The 15,701-nt window shown below is 53.9% G+C and overlaps 8 protein-coding genes across 8 annotated transcripts; 4 read left to right on the top strand and 4 right to left on the bottom strand.

Moving 5' to 3' along the window:
• Window positions 1-196: 196 nt before the first annotated feature.
• On the bottom strand, window positions 197-1,143 carry A1O1_06903 (uncharacterized protein; the record flags this gene model as incomplete). The annotated part of the gene is made up of 2 exons (XM_007727780.1): window positions 197-205; window positions 256-1,143. The coding sequence occupies 2 exons, from the start codon at window positions 1,141-1,143 to the stop codon at window positions 197-199; spliced, it is 897 nt and encodes a 298-aa protein (XP_007725970.1).
• A 204-nt stretch (window positions 1,144-1,347) lies between these two features.
• Window positions 1,348-2,463, top strand: A1O1_06902 (ATP synthase mitochondrial F1 complex assembly factor 2; the record flags this gene model as incomplete). Its single annotated transcript, XM_007727779.1, has 1 exon — window positions 1,348-2,463. The coding sequence occupies one exon, from the start codon at window positions 1,348-1,350 to the stop codon at window positions 2,461-2,463; it is 1,116 nt and encodes a 371-aa protein (XP_007725969.1).
• An 804-nt stretch (window positions 2,464-3,267) lies between these two features.
• A1O1_06901 (uncharacterized protein) lies at window positions 3,268-3,669 on the top strand (the record flags this gene model as incomplete). The annotated part of the gene is made up of 1 exon (XM_007727778.1): window positions 3,268-3,669. A coding segment is annotated over one exon (402 nt), but the record flags the coding sequence as incomplete, so codon positions are not given.
• Window positions 3,670-4,425: 756 nt separating this feature from the next.
• On the top strand, window positions 4,426-7,030 carry A1O1_06900 (uncharacterized protein; the record flags this gene model as incomplete). The annotated part of the gene is made up of 4 exons (XM_007727777.1): window positions 4,426-4,847; window positions 4,900-5,691; window positions 5,739-6,288; window positions 6,371-7,030. The coding sequence occupies 4 exons, from the start codon at window positions 4,426-4,428 to the stop codon at window positions 7,028-7,030; spliced, it is 2,424 nt and encodes an 807-aa protein (XP_007725967.1).
• Window positions 7,031-7,516: 486 nt separating this feature from the next.
• A1O1_06899 (uncharacterized protein) lies at window positions 7,517-8,896 on the bottom strand (the record flags this gene model as incomplete). The annotated part of the gene is made up of 1 exon (XM_007727776.1): window positions 7,517-8,896. One exon carries the CDS (start codon window positions 8,894-8,896, stop codon window positions 7,517-7,519), a length of 1,380 nt encoding a protein of 459 aa, XP_007725966.1.
• Window positions 8,897-10,462: 1,566 nt separating this feature from the next.
• A1O1_06898 (uncharacterized protein) lies at window positions 10,463-11,494 on the top strand (the record flags this gene model as incomplete). Its single annotated transcript, XM_007727775.1, has 1 exon — window positions 10,463-11,494. The coding sequence occupies one exon, from the start codon at window positions 10,463-10,465 to the stop codon at window positions 11,492-11,494; it is 1,032 nt and encodes a 343-aa protein (XP_007725965.1).
• A 121-nt stretch (window positions 11,495-11,615) lies between these two features.
• A1O1_06897 (uncharacterized protein) lies at window positions 11,616-12,680 on the bottom strand (the record flags this gene model as incomplete). The annotated part of the gene is made up of 1 exon (XM_007727774.1): window positions 11,616-12,680. One exon carries the CDS (start codon window positions 12,678-12,680, stop codon window positions 11,616-11,618), a length of 1,065 nt encoding a protein of 354 aa, XP_007725964.1.
• A 737-nt stretch (window positions 12,681-13,417) lies between these two features.
• A1O1_06896 (inosine-5'-monophosphate dehydrogenase) lies at window positions 13,418-15,319 on the bottom strand (the record flags this gene model as incomplete). The annotated part of the gene is made up of 3 exons (XM_007727773.1): window positions 13,418-14,559; window positions 14,757-15,065; window positions 15,118-15,319. The coding sequence occupies 3 exons, from the start codon at window positions 15,317-15,319 to the stop codon at window positions 13,418-13,420; spliced, it is 1,653 nt and encodes a 550-aa protein (XP_007725963.1).
• Between the last annotated feature and the right edge of the window lie 382 nt (window positions 15,320-15,701).

Genomic DNA, 15,701 nt, shown 5'->3' with positions numbered 1-15,701 from the left:
TGAGAAGATATTGCGGCTGGTTTTTCTAGGCACTGCATTCCAAGAGGTCCAAGGTTGAAACACGGTCGTCCTACCACCGAACGAGAATGCTTCTCTGGCCCCAGCTGCCTCATCATGCAAGTGTGAAGGAACGAGTCATGGGGTCACCAACCTGACACTTCAGATGCTAAGAACCCGGAATGAGCATATGCAGCGTTCAACCAGGCTGTCAACAGTCAGCAATGTGAGAGAGAGCAATCATGAAGTCCAACGTACCGTCGGGTTTCCTCGTCTCTGTCTCATTTCTTCCACCCTCCGCTTGTCCTCCCCGAACTTCCGCAACATCTCGGATTGCTCCTCTTTCCTCTTGTTGCGCATTTGGAACCTGTAGAAATCCTCCAGGCTCTTGCTCTTCTCTTTGTGCTTCTCGGCAATCTCCTTCGCTTCTTCGGCGCGGACGCTGCCTCTTGAGCCTCTTGTCACTGTGACAAAGCCATCCTCGTCTGGCGCCTGTCGTTTTCGCGCAGTCTCACGGCTTCGGGCTTCCTCCAACTGTGCGTATGCAGTCATGAACCCGTTTACGGATCGGAGCACCTCTTTCCTCGAGGGGAATTGCAAGTGCTTGTGGTGTTCGTATCTTTTCACGCCCAATCGGGGTAGGATGGCCTCAGCACCCTGTCCCCATGTGATCGACGGGCCCGATTTCGCGACTCGTCTGGCGGCTTTCAACGCAAGCTCCATGCTTGGCTTGTCGACGAAGACCACTATAGCCGAGGAGCCGCTCTGATAAATTTGACTGTCGAACACGCCTGGGAGAGAATGGGTATCTAATCCGACCTCCAATTCTTCGGCTGTCATCCGTTTCCGCTTGCGGTTCGACTTCAAGGTAGCAGCCGGTTTTGCTTGCACATCTTCTGTGAAAACAACCTTCTCAATACGGCCACCCTCGAGTTGTGTCGTCAAAAGGTGCTTGATTGCGGCAGGGGACGCGGAGACTGGTATGTTTACCAGAAACAGAGATCGGGGTGCATCTGTGTCTGGGACTGGGGGATCGTGAGGCTTGAGATACAAATAGTGAGTGGCTTCTGTGTGAAACGCGCCTGTTGCTTGAAGTTTCAGTGGCAGGGCCACGAACCCTCCCACTTCTCGAGGCGCTTTCCCCATTGTTGTGAGTTGCGCCTTTCAGAGGAAATGTACATAGTATTTCGGGAGACTGTAGACTGCGACCTGGGAAAGTTTTGGAACTTTCTGTCGTAGGCCGGAGATAACAAGCAGCGCTTGGCGGATTAAGTCCGGCCCAGTGTTTAACGAAGTTCCATGCTTTCCACGACTTGGTGTCTTTCCTGTACAAATCATTCAACTCCAACCATGCGAATCAGTGCTGTACGTGTGGGCTCGCTTGGGTCGAGGGCCTTACGCCTTCATTCGTCTGTGGGCCGACTCGCAGAACCTGCGTTTCGACAGATCAGCACCACTACATATCGACCTGCCACAGCTCTACCCATCACCGCCACCGGACCTCCCCCTAGCGCTCCAGTAGCGACCTCATCGCAATATGGCGACCGAGTCGAGGAGCGACGCAGGAAAGCGGAAATGCTCAAACAAGGCAAAGAACTCCGGGCAAGTCAATCGGGGAAATCAAGTCCACTGAAGAAACGATTCTGGAATGAAGTCACCGTCCGAGAGGTGCCCGATGGATACCATGTGTATCTCGATTCGAGGCCTGTGCGGACGCCGTCCAAATCGATTCTCACCGTCCCGCGGACCAAGCCTCATCTTGCACATGCGATAGCCATTGAGTGGGACATGTTAGAATCGGCGCAACAGGCCCTCAAGAACCACAATATTCCCATGACATCAATTGTGGCGCGGGCGCAAGACCTCATCGAGGCCGAAGCACAAGGCTCAACAAAGACTCGGGACGAGATCATCACGGTTATGATGAGGTATCTAGACACAGATACACTGTTGTGCTGGGCTCCGGAGCATTCAATGCATGATGCTGCCCAGCTAGAGATGCATGCCGACCGCACCCAGTCATTACGGAATCTCCAAATCAAGACTGCGAAACCGATTATAAGCTTCCTCACAACCTCGGTCTGGCCCGGAGTGGAGCTTAAACCTGTGCTGGAGGAGGGGAGCATTATGCCTGTACAACAGTCCGAAATGACTCGAAACATTATCAGAGGCTGGATGTCCGGCCTCCCGGCCTATGAACTGGCGGCACTGGAACGAGCAGCGCTTGCAGGGAAGAGTCTGCTGGTTGCCACCAGGCTACTGATTGAATGGAGCGAGGAGTTCCGGGATCTTCAACGCATCGATGAGAAGAGATTTGGCATTGAAGAAGCGGCCGAGGCAGCCAGCCTTGAGGTTCGATGGCAGACAGGCATGTGGGGAGAGGTCGAAGATACGCATGATGTGGAAAACGAGGACATCAGAAGGCAGCTGGGAAGTGCGATCCTGCTTGTCAGTGGACATCGATAGACAGTTGTTTAGTTATTTATCAAACCTCATGGCAGCGAATCTATGCCTTTAGCCACACTGTTGGGATGTTCTGCCATGCATGCCGTCCAACATACTCAACCCATCCATTTCCAGCACAACCTATGACCTTTTTCAATATCATGAGCGCTCGCCGGTTTCGTGTCCTATTGGAATGCCACCGCCTTGTGTGTCCGAGAGTCTGCGTGAGAGGCCGGCTATCTCGCTTTCAATCCATTCGTCTCGACGCTGCGGTCGTCAGGCATCGTCGGAGTTGTACTTGAGGTCCTCTCGTCAGAAACGGTCACGATAAACGTCCTGAGGTACCAGGATGTACAAAGGTCGTTGAAGCATGATGAGTTGAATCCCGTAAAATGGCTGGTTGGGCAACGCTGCTGAAATCCCGGCCAGGCGTGACGTCGACGGCTGCGCAGCGAGACTTGTAGCGTGCCAAACTAACGCTCGAGAAACAACTGTTCCATGTTTTCTCCTCTCAGCATGAAAGGCTGTCAAGCAAGGTATGTGAGATAACCGGAAATGAACACTGCCACGATTCCAGAGGTAAGGGAATGGTCTGACCCCTGGATGGTGATGAGTGTCCGTTCTCTACAAAAGCCGTCGAATTACTTCTGCTTCACCACGAAGCTGCCACGACTCTCTATCTTAGTTGTCGTTGGAGCTGTGGCTTCTGTAATGCCGCCAGACAATGCTACCTTGCTCTCTCAACTTGAAATTTGACGAGATCCGTCACTCTGCAAGAGCATCAATCCAAAGTTGCCTACGAGTGAATTAAAGGCGTCCACCAGGATGAGGATTCCCTTGTTCAAACGCCTTGTGATTGCCTTTTTCAACGTCTTATTCCCACCTCTGGCGGTTTTGCTCATTTGCGGACCGAACGAAGACCTCCTCTTCAACTGCGTCATGTTCATCCTTGCCGTCATTCCTTCTCATGTGCACGGCTTCTACATCTCTCTGACATACTTCAACCGCAAACGCAGAGTACGCAGAGGCCTGTATCCTGGGACGCCGAAACACTTGATTTGGAGTGACAAGGTGAACAATGGAGGCGCGAGCAGGAGGGAGATGCAGAGGTTGAAGCAGGAAAAGGAAGGTAGCCAGTTGAACAGGAGGATTAGCAGGCGGGCCACTGGCACGACGAACACAAACGGTCGCGAAAGAAGCTGGGTCAATGACTGGGACGATGGCTATAACGTGTCCGCCGTCTCATCTCCAGTGAGCAGAACTCGTCCACAAAGAATTGGGCGGGCCAACTCTAGTAGGAGGGAAAGATACTCCGAGAATACAGGATAGTGGGAATAGGCCAGAGGGTTGGTGTCAAGGTGTCTGCTACCAGGGAGTCAGCACTGGTATAGTGGCTTTGCTGAGAAAGCATAAGCACTGTCTTTAATACCTGGTATGTCTGTGCAAGAGGGTTACACAATGTCTTCGTCGCTAGTATGCCGTTGTAGTAGACAGTGATCACTCGATTGTATCGACACTCAATTCTAGGTTGGCGTCGTGGGTCTCTTCCCCGGATCCTACCTGCCGCAAGTGGGGAGATTCTTAAACTTGGATGATTTAATTGTTTAGTGCTTGTGCACGGTGTGGGAGTACTACCTCACTTCAATCTATGCACTACCCTTTTCTTCAAGTTCCCCTGTGTCAGTTCGGTCACTTCTTCTACGAAGTCCTTGATGGTGTGGCTGACCTTACAAGTCCTTCCTTGCCTATGCACACACATGCCTGCCAGTCTGCGATCTCAGACATGGCGCTGTTGCTCGCCTTGCAGGGCGCCACCATGCACGATGAAAGCACAGCCCCCAGCCGCAGGGCAACTGTCTGCCTCGTCGCTAGATATGTGGTTTCTCTTCCTTTGTCCCAACTCTCATGCTTCTGCTCTTCCCTGAAAAGAGTTCCTTCCACCTTTCCGTCGTGGCCCCGGGAAGGTGAGTAAGGTGAGTAAAGATGGCGGAAGTCGGTCTCGTAGCTTCGGTGTTTGGAATCGCCTCGCTAGCAGCGTCCGTCTCCAAAACGCTGTTTGATCTAGGATATACCATGCGCCATGCTCGCGAGCAGATTCACGAGATCGCTGGCGAGGTCACCACGTTTACCACGATCATCAGGCAATTAGGAGTAGTGTTGAAGACCCAGAAGGGCTCTTTCACCGACGAGGCTGAGAAAATGGTCGAATCATCCATGAAGGATTGCAAGAGACTGTGCAAAACTATCCGACGTCAAGTCAGACGGAAGAAGGAGAGCCTGGTACCGGTCCGTTGGTTGTTCAAGAAGAAGAGGGCAGAAGAGCTCAAACGACGAATGGACGCCTTGAGAAGTGTTCTGGGGTTGATGCTTCAGGTGGTGCAAATGGGAAGGAAGATCGAGTCCGAGTGAGGGTCGACAGCACCATATTGACAGACACAACACTGACTGCAAATCCAGTGCGACCGTTCCCGACGCTCTCTCCGAACTTCGCGAGGAAATGAAGATGCTCAAGAACGAAGTTTTGGCCTATCACCGTAGCCTGCCCAAGCTGCAAGAGGCTGAAAGAGATCTTCAGACCCCAACACATCCAATCCCAAATCGGAGGGAAAGAATCTATTCGCATCATGGCCGGCGGTCACCAGTCTTTCATTATCCCAACAGGCCGCCGGTATACAGGGCGGACTCGGCGGCTCCAGCGTTCGTGCCCCTCGACAGCCCGCACCGGCAGCAAGGACGGTATGAGGAGCGGCTCGGTGACCACTGGGAGGATCCATCCATACCTGTACACCCCTATCCAGGCAATGAATATGATACTGCGGATTCCAACTTCTCAGACTATGCGCCGCCACCAACGCCTATCGTGAGGGAAGAAGAAAAGCCGAAGGATGACCTGCATATCTCCGGTGATGAGGTTGAGAAAGGTCCCGTTTCACAAATACGGCCTCTTAGGACGGAACATGGTCATCAGGCAATTCCCAGACTAACTTACCATGCATCCCAGAGGCTCATTGCTGCCATGCCTTATAACCCCACAGCACCGATCAGACCACCAGCAGGACCAGCCCGGCTCACTGCTAGTACAACACAACTCCACGCGCGGCATGTCTCCAACCCAACCTCTCCAGACGATGAGGCAACGAACGCGCTCAAGCTATTGTTCACCCGGTGGACCAAGGTCAATCCGCGACTGATTGAAGATGTGCTGGACAAGGACATTCCCAGCGCACGTCCGCCTCCGATAATCCCCACGTGAGTGGAAGCCTTGTGTTGTTATGAACCAGCTGACGAAGGCCTAGTGACCCCCTGTCTGACGAAACAGGGTCGGAAAGCGATGCCTCACGCGGCCGGCGGCCGTGGTACGATGTCGACAGTGACTTGTCGTCCGCTTACTCACGGTCGAGAAGCCGGCATCGGCCACATTCACCCCACGAGCCATCAAACAGCTATGAGCGCCCGCGGCGTGGCACTCCTCCACTGCTGGGGCCTGATTCAGTCAACTGGGGGACGCCTGCTTATAGATATACTGCAGGTCAGATGTTCCCAGTACTCCGAGATGCCTGGCGGTCACCTCAGTTTGAGGAGCCACCGCTTGCGAAACTCCTCGCTACTGTCAACGCTCGCTTCGTGTGGATGGTTCGCAACCCTGAAGAGTTGACGTATTGGGTGGATGGCCAGGCATGCGTGCGATATCGTATGACTCCGCCGAGTCATATGTACATGATGCCGGAGAAGAGTGAGACTATCCTGCCAAAGCAATGGGTGCTGAAAGAAGTGGCTGAGCTATTCGGCTTCGTATGCAATGAGGATGGAGCAGCCCACTGGGTGATCGACAAGACGTTGACTTATGTGAGTGGCTCCCTGATTCGTGTGACAGCCTTGAAGACCCGGAAGGGTGGGAAGCTGACTGTTCCGTTTGCCGTGGATGTAGGTCGAGGTCAGGCAGCTTGTCGAGGTGTCGTCCCATCTGATAGAAAAGGACATCCGCAAAATGGCCCAAGACAAGGTGCAAAATTGGAACGTGGACACCGGTGCAGAATATCGAAGACCTGAGACCTCAAACGTGCCGCCACCGTTCCCCTATTTTCCCCCGGATCAGCCCCCAGGCCAGCACACAGGTCCTTTACTTCCCATGCCTGGAACTATGGACGTGCAATTGACAAGGGGTGAAATTCCTCCCCTCCAAAGCGCGGCTGACTCAGCCAACCATCCAGAAGAAAAGACCTCTAGAGACAATGACGGTGAGTATGAAACAGGAGAGGAGGAACCGGAGGAGAGTATGAGTGTCCTCAGCAGCCAGATCAGCTACAAGGAACGCCTCACGCCGTCGCGGTCGAATAAATCCAACCAAGGCGGAACCAGCAGCAGCAGCAATGTATCTCCTCCATCTACCGGAAGGAAGGTCCAGGTGGGCACGGAGAGTAGGAAGAACCATGACCCCGACCGGACACGGGACTCGAAGTTTTCGAGATATTCAAGAGATGAGCGGAAGAAGGTCAGACCGCTGCAGACGGTTGTGTCTAGCCAGGCCCAGAGTCAGGCCACGGACACGGGAAATCGACGTCGCCATCGGGATCGCAAGCGGTATTGAAGTCTTGGATTGGACAAAAGAACCCCAGATCACGATGAATGTACTACTTGTCGCAGTAGTAGCCGTTATTTCCACTAGACAAGGAGGGACACGGTTCAAGTCAGGACGCGACACAAGGTTAAGGCACTGTACAACTTGAAGGCTGCAAGAATATCAACGAAAGTTGAGGTTTGGAGAGTCCATGCATACGAATAATATGAAGGACAGAAATAGCTTGTTCCCAGACCTCGAATCCAGTCTTGGTAGCAAGACAGGACTTGGGCAATACCTAAAAGTCTCCGTTCTCCTATTCTCCTTCTCCAGACCCCAAAAAGCAGGGCGGGGGGATATCGCTTTCTTTGCGGTTCGTCAAAACATATCGATCATACAAGGCATTACAGAATACTGTGCAGGGGCCCATCCAGGTGGTATTCTAGTTTTCCAGTGTCTTGTGTCTTCAACAATCCAACACCAAAATGTCTGGGAGCGGCCGTGTGGTGACGAATATCAGCTCGTCCCTGCGTCTGGGCGGGAATTCGAACTTTCCTTGTCCCGGGTTGGTGTCGTTCCGCCAGTGACATCTTCGGGTTTCGCTGGTATAGGGAACGGGCTGAAATCGCGGCTGCTGGTGCTGAAACTGGATTGGACGGATGGGTGTTTCTCGTGTTTCTCGGCCGAAGCGCCGCCACCGCCGCCGCCGCCGCCGTTGCTGGGTTTGATGCCGTTTTGTAGAGGCGGCTCGTTGGTTGGCACGGGCGTGTTCAGCGAACTCTGGTCGGTGGAGGCGGGGCTGGTGATGTCCATATTATTCCCTTCGTCCAGGGACACCGAGTTCAAGCCGTGAAGACCGCCCTCGATGTCCCTCACCAGACGCACAAACTCTTCGGGAACAAGTCCGCTCTCGCCGGTCCTGGGGTCTTCGGCCACCAGCCAGCCTTGGCCGTGCCGATACGACACCAGAATGATCTGTCCTTCTTTCAGAGGTAATTCGTTCGGGTGCTCGCTCTCGAAGTCGAACAGTGCAACAGCCTTGCCGTGCATCTCCTCGTCGGGACTGGCAATCGTGAAGGAATAGTCTTTGGAAAATCGAGTGTCATCGTCTGCTTCCGAGTAATCTCCTTCTGAAAACGGCTCCTCTGTGTTGTAGGATGCCTGCATCGGACCTGTGGAATTCAGGTTCCCATTATCAGACTGCGGCGGGAAAAGCAGCGCATGATTATCGTACGTATCCACCGCCTCGCCCGGTCCATCACCGTCGTCTTGATGAATGCCGGCGGAGAGGAAAGTGCCACGATTTGGAGCTGCATCCCCCGGTGACCTTCCCCGCTCATTGGATTTGTGTTTTTTATGCCGGTTCGTGGTCACAATGGGGGAATGAATATCTTCATCTTCACTGTACGGCGGCCCTCCATCCCGAAATGTCATTGCTGGGAGGCGATCACGACCCCATGAGCCCGTCCTTGTTTCAGATATCCAGGGAGGCGTCGCCGACCAGTTCACCCTCGAATCGTCCCAGGATGAGATCGCAGGATCCGAGGATCGTCTTGACTCGCTGACAGGCGTCGACAGGCCCGACTGGTCCGGAGACGGCCCGTAATGTAGAGGATGGGTGGGCAAATAGGCAAAATCGCGCACAAGAGTGTAAGACAGGCTCGAGTGAAACTCGGGATAGACGTGAGAGGCGGGTCGCGATGCGGGCGGATGTGACGCCTTTGAGTTGGTGGAGAAGGACGACATCCGTCTGTCGACATAGGAATTCGGCCTCTGAGAACTCGGCCGCCGCGGCCTGGGTGTCGTCGTGATCAGCGGAGGCAGAGAGGAAGGGGTGGGCGTCGCTGCCGCTAATGGCGGTGACATTGTAGGTGGCGAGGCGGTGATGGTCGCCATCTCCCACCGAACAGTATGAAGGTGTGCCAACCGCCGAAACAAGGCACCACCAGGTAGTCGAGTCTAGAGGAGGAGAGTAGCAACTTCACCTCTTCGAATGCCGAGGCGCGGCTCGAGACACGAGACTAGAGTGAGCGGCTAGACGGTGGAATGTTGAGCAGGTCGTCGCAGGTCGTCGCAGGAAGCGCAGTCCGGGGAAGGAGTTATGATCGGGGGAATTCCGTGAAGAGTAGTGGTAGCAGACAACCTCTCCTCCGTCTCTTGATTCTGGTATCCTAGGGGGAACGGTTGTTGCGGCCTTACTGTCCAGAGTCGAAATTGAGAATGCGAGAGTCTAAATATAGGACGGGGCGGGAACGAACCAGGGTCGAGAGTGAGAAAGAGGCAAAAGGCAAAAGACCACAGACTTGGAAGGGCTAGAGAACAATCGTCACGCGTCGGCGCATCGCAGATCCAAAGAGCACCCGTTGAAGAAGAAGACAATCGATGATTTTCAGGCGGAAAGAAGAGGGATGCCTAGAAGTCGTCAATTGCTGTATGAGCGGCAGCGAGGTCGAGATGCAGTGCAGTGGTGCATTGGGTTCAAGTTGAGTTGAGGGTCCAGCCAGCAAGCATTTTGCGGTCAGACTGCGCTGCTGTGCTTCCACCTCAACTACTAGTAGTAGTACTACTACTAGTGGTCAGTAATAAAGGGACTCGGATGCCAGAATCGCAGATTGGCTTTTGACCGTTGTTGCTGGGGTTGGACAGGAACGGTTATTGGGCATAGACAGAGGTGCAGGCGGGGCTCTCAGGCGCATAAGAGCACGGAGCCCCCTGGATCTGGTTAGCAGGGCGGTGGGCGGCCTCCCTAGCACTTGGACACCACTCGTAGAGTTCTAGGCGACAGGTACCTGGAGCTCCAGCGCCTAAAGTGACTCTAGTAGTTCTGGCTGCTGCTGGCAGCGGCTTGATTCGAGGCATCACACAAGCACCGTCATCTCCACCACAGCGACCAGTGTTTCAACTGCGAGCCTAGAAGTCTTCTAGCACTCCTCACAAACCCTGTACTGCTGCTCATCTTCACCTGCATCTGCATCTGGCTTCTGGAATCTTGCATCCCTCACTACTACGTAGTATCTACTTTTCTAGTCCCCTCCATCACATCGGACGCATCCTCAAATCTCGAATCTCGAATCTTGAATCTCGCATCGTGAATCTCTCAGCCTCATGCCCTAGCCGACGACGCATCATACCGAACGAGGTAACCACCGCACTTTTACAGACCTCCTCTGCGCCGTGTCGCAACGAACATTTTCATCAGCTGTATGTAATTCTCGCTTGTATCCTGTCCTGTCGTGCCGTTGTTTGACATTATGATGATCAAAATATTGGAGCTGTCCTATTTTTCCATGCGGACAATCATAAAATACGCATTTTTCTATATCTGACATTGATGACGACGTTTGCCTGCACTTCCTTCAAGACCTGCAATTGTCCCAGGCGAAACCATGACTGACTTGGATTTAGTTGAACGTGATGTTAACCCTACACCGGTAACTCCCTTCGGCGTCTTCTTTTTTCATCATGTCAGCCGACCCTCGACTCGCCCGGCTTCAAGCTCGAGCGAATACACCTCAGTCCGCGCCGCCACAGTCGCAATCACCGCAGCCACTGCAGCAGTCATTACAGGCACAACTTGAACCTCGACCTCAACCTCAACCTCAACCACAAGTGCAAGTCCAAACCGAGCCACAGACAGAAACACAAGTCGCTTCTCCATCACCGGTCCCCACCGAGACAGGACAATCCCCATCAGCTCCGCCAAGTCTGGATGGAAATGTCGATACCGTGGCACCAGCTGCGGCGCCTAGCAGTGCGGCCACTGAATCATCCGAGATCCCTTTCAAGTTAAGATTTTGCACAGTCTGTGCCTCAAACAATAACCGAAGCATGGAAGCACACCTAAGGTTGTCCACCTCGGACCATCACTACCCTGTCATCTCTTTCGGCACAGGTTCATACGTCCGACTACCGGGCCCCTCAATCTCGCAGCCACAGGTCTACAATTTCAACACGACGTCCTACACGAAAATGTACGAAGAACTGAACGAACAGGATGCGAGATTATACCGGAACAATGGTATTTTGAATATGTTGGATCGTAATCGAAACATTAAATGGGGCCCAGAGCGATTCCATGACTGGGTGGTTGGTGCCGCGAGGATTGATGCTCTGCAGCGAGGGGACAAAGGCGCCGCCGGAACAGAAGGTGGTGTCGTCGACGTCATTTTCACCTGTGAAGAGAGGTGCTGGGACGCCGTGGTCGACAATCTGCTGGATCGCGGAGCGCCCTTGAACCGACCAGTGCACGTTTTTAACATCGATATCAAGGATAACCACGAGGAGGCTCTCATAGGAGGAGGCGCCATCCTTGAATTGGCAGACATGCTCAACGAAGCTGCAGCGCAAGAGAGAAAGCTGAGCGGCGCTGCTGGATGGGAGAACGGTGGTGGCGCGGCAAGGCAGAGTTTCGACGAAAGAGTGCCTGACATCCTGGCCACCTGGCAGGAGAAATGGCCCAACTTGCCGGCCTTATGGACGCTGTCATGGTTTTGATACTAGTACCTGGCCACCTATATGAGACCTGCTAGTTTTAGCGAAGGCGCTGGAGGAGTCCAATATTGGGAATCATGATGGTAATGTGGATGCTCTAGATCATTGCCGGCAACTACTAGGACTATAACTTGCTCGTTTCCGTTTGATCCCGTGTCTTCTGTTCTTTCAGTAACCTCTCTTTCTGCAAGGCTTCCGATCTCAACGCCACCTCCACCTGTCTGGGACCTTCTTTGCTGAACTTGACCAGAACGACGTACTCGGAATCGCCCTTCAAGCCGCTCGTCCTGAGTTCCGGGCCGGGTTTGTCCAGCGCCAGCACCGACCGCCCGTCCTCCCGACCGAACTGCAACCCAATGGGACTGATGAACTTGTCCTTCCAAGGCACGGGCGTGCCCTCGTTGAGAATCAAATGCGTCAACTGGTCGCGCTTCCGTAGGGTTTCAGCTTCATTTTCGTCGCTTCTTCCGCCCTCCACGCCTGCATCCAGAACCCCCGAAATCAAATACAGCAACAGAAACTGCGGCGGGAACAGAATGATCTCCCCGCGGCGCGCGCGGTCCAACCAGTCCCGCGCCCGCCGCCACTCCGGCGCCATCGTCTCGACCATGTCGCCCGTCGCGCGTACGGACGGGTTCCCCGCCTCCTCGATCCCCACGAAGTAGAGGTACATCTGCGTAGTGAAGCGCTTGGGCACGTTCGGCGGCGTGACCCAGTGCGTGAAGGGGATCAAGCGGTCCGTGTCCAGCACCGCAGGGTCTCCGTTTGCGTCTGGAGAAAGTGATTGCAGCCACGCCCCGAACGAGAGCTTGCCTTGGTGGACGGCCTCGCGGCCGCTTTTGCGCTGGGCGCGCGACACGTGCAGGAGGCGCGGAGCATCGCGTGACGAGCGCGCCAGCAGGATCCCGGTCTCTTCGAACAGTTCGCGGATCGCCCCCGTGCGGTACGCCATGTTGTCCTGGTGCCGCTGGATGTCGGTGGGATTTGGGGGGAGCGCGCCGTCCGCCGGTTCCAGATTGCCGCCGGGGAAGACGTGTGCTGAGGGAAATGCCGATGAGGTCTGCACGCGGTGCAGCAACAGGATCTCGTTGGACGGTGAGACAAGGATCACGCTGGCGCTGGGCGAGGCCGGCTTGGGTGTCTTGTGCTCTGCGTATTCTCGTACGGCGAACTTGGATGGGGGCGCCATCTTTGGATTGCGCCGTCGGTGGAGAGAACGGGGCAGAGGGATGGTGGTGTTCAAGTTGGACTCTGGCTGTCTTGTTCTAAGGAGGTACGTTCGGCTCGGGCTGTGGTGCGCGCGTCTATAGATACTAGTATGTAGTATATGTGTTGGACATGGCCTCGAGCTGCGATCTAGGGTTCTAATAGATGGTGGAAATGGTGCTCTAACAATGGTGGTGCCAGGATGGATTGTGAATGACTCGGACCTTGAAGCACAGGTTGAGGCAAGTACACTCACACTCACACTCACACGCATTGCTGAGCAGATTGTCAGACCGAGGTTCAGTCAACGCGACATGATAGAGAGTACGTAGTTTGATAGAACAAAGAGCCCTGCAGTGCTGGTTCCCTTGTCGTTGACACTTCCACTGCAGTCCGAGTTCCTTGCAGGCCAAATCGATCCCCACGCGGTGGAGAACCGAATCCACGCCGAGGTTCATCTTGGAGACTCCACAATAGGAGTTGACATTGAAGGTAGACAGTACAAGACAGTACAATGGCAGTATAGCGTCTCATCTACTCTTCAACATTGAACAACTGAACGGAAGTCTTATCGAGGACTATGTCTGTACATTTTTGTCCAATTCATACAATCATCTGTAAGGCAATGATACAAGCAAGACCCAGTCCATATGCAACACCAACCGCCCTCAACGCCGCCTCGCCATGCTATATCTATCTATTTTCCAAGTCTGGGACTACTCAAGAGTAAAGCTTCTTGTCGAAGCTGTCCAGACCGTGAACATTGCCCTCAGCTTGCCCGCTGACCGTTCGGAGTTCGAAGCGCACTTTACCGCTGACGACGCTCTCTCGAAGTTCCGTCAGACTCTTGATTCCAATGTCTTGGAGAGAGTGCTGCAGGCCGGCCAGCAAGTAGGGCACGAATTTGGTCACCGTGCCTCGGTCGGGGACTGCACCAGAGACACCTTGAGCGACCAATAGTCTATCACCCTCAGAGAAGTATCTGGCCGTGCCGGCATTGCTGGCCTTGGAATCCTTGCCTCCACCGCCGGCCTTCTTGTCTTCCATAGCATCGATGCTGCCCATTCCTCGATAGGCCTTGACGAGCTTACCTTCACGGCTGACAAAGTAGTTTCCTGGGGACTCGGTGGTACCGGCCAAGAGACCACCCATCATCACGGTGGAAGCCCCCATGGCGAGTCCCTTGACGATGTGGCCGACGTTTTGAATGCCACCGTCAGCAATGCAGGGAACCCCAAACCGGGATGCAAACGAGGCCACGGCGAAGACTGACGCTGCTTGAGGACGGCCGACTGCCATGACTTCTTGGGTGATGCATGCGCTGCCGCTGCCCATGCCAATTCTCAAGCCATCGGCACCAGCAGCAATGAGGTTGGCTGCTTGCTCGCGAGTCACGACATTTCCAGCGACCACGTCGAGTTCCGGGTATTTCTCCTTGATGTACTTGACCATCTCAATCTGGTACATGCTGTTTCCTTGACTGCTGTCAAGGATCACAATGTCGAGACCGGCGTCAACTAGTTTCTGCAATCGGATTTTGTCATCTGGTCTGGTGCCAATGGCGGCAGCAGCAATAAGCTGCTTGGAATGAGGCAGTTTCGAGGCCAGAGGGAAATTTAGGTTCTTCAGGAGATCCGATCGTGATAGCAGAGAGATGAGGTTACCGTTGCTGTCCACAATAGGCAGCTTGCCCTTGCGCGAATCACGAAGAACTGCGTTAGCCTCGGCCAGAGTTGTTCCAGCAGGAGCAGTGATCAAGTCTTTTGACATGACTTCCGTGACCAGATCGTCCGGGCGAGGATGGAACTGGATGTCTCGGGTCGTAACGATGCCAATGAGCTTGGACTTGAGTTGACCAGTCTCTGTGCGCGCGGAATTCGTCAGCAATCGGAAAATCCACGGTTGGGAAGCAAAATTGCGATATCAAGTATTCTCAGACAGAAATCTCCATAATTCCCCATTGCAAATTCATGCTGCGGATGAACGAAAGTTATAAAAGGGTAAATAGTTTTGGACATCATTGAACGAACGGGTGCACTCGCATCAGGGGCAAACATACCAGTGACTGGGAACCCTCCGAATCCCCATTTCTCTTTCAGTTCTTTCGCTTCTCCCACAGTGGTCTTGGGCGAGAGAACGACGGGCTCAGATATGAAACCGTTCTCGTATCTCTTGACTTTCCGAACCATGTCTGCTTGGTCCTCCGCCGAACAATTGTGATGGATGACACCGAGACCTCCCAACAGGGCCATGTGAATGGCCATAGAGTCTTCTGTCACAGTGTCCATCGGAGAAGAGAGAAGAGGAGTCTTGAGGGAGATACGCTTGGTCACGGGCGAATCGAGAGTCACTTCGGAAGCAGCGAAGCCTGCGCGACAGGGTCAGGATGGATTATCAGAGGACATCATTGCGCAGCATACCAATGTATCCCGGCAGAATGAGGAAGTCATTGTATGTCAGCGCCCCATTCTTGGCCGAGTCCAGGAGGGTGTGAACATCGAGGCCATCCTGGGACTGATAGTCGGACTTGAGGACTTCGACGGCTTTGCGATAATCGAGTTTTTCGACGTTGCGATTCAGGGATGGGCCATTGACGGCGACATCGCCGTTTGCAATAGGCATCTTGGGAATGAAGATTCTCTTTGATGTCGTCTCGTACGATATATACAACAGACCCTGGTAGTCACGATCTGCTGGGGTCAAAGGTGACCGAAAGAAGAGAAGGAAAAGTTCAGGGAAAAAGTCGCGATCCCGATTATGAAACTTTTTTGCAGGCCTGATTCGAGCGGGGGATGCAGATGGCACTAAATCTCTTGGCAGAAACGCGGTCAGGAACAACAGCCAAAAGACACGATAACTTAGTAATTGAAAGGTGCGTGTGCAAGTCGCGACTGCAGTCCGGCTTGAGTTCAGGGGGTCACGCCTATTAAAGGGACAGACACTACTACCTATTAGTACCTATTAGACACCTAGAGGGGTAGGTAGCGTGATAGCGTTATCACCC

Source organism: Capronia coronata (assembly GCF_000585585.1).
Source record: "Capronia coronata CBS 617.96 chromosome Unknown acBCG-supercont1.6, whole genome shotgun sequence".
In the NCBI taxonomy this organism is placed as follows: Eukaryota; Fungi; Ascomycota; class Eurotiomycetes; order Chaetothyriales; family Herpotrichiellaceae; genus Capronia; species Capronia coronata.
This window is presented reverse-complemented; position numbering and strand designations above follow the sequence as displayed.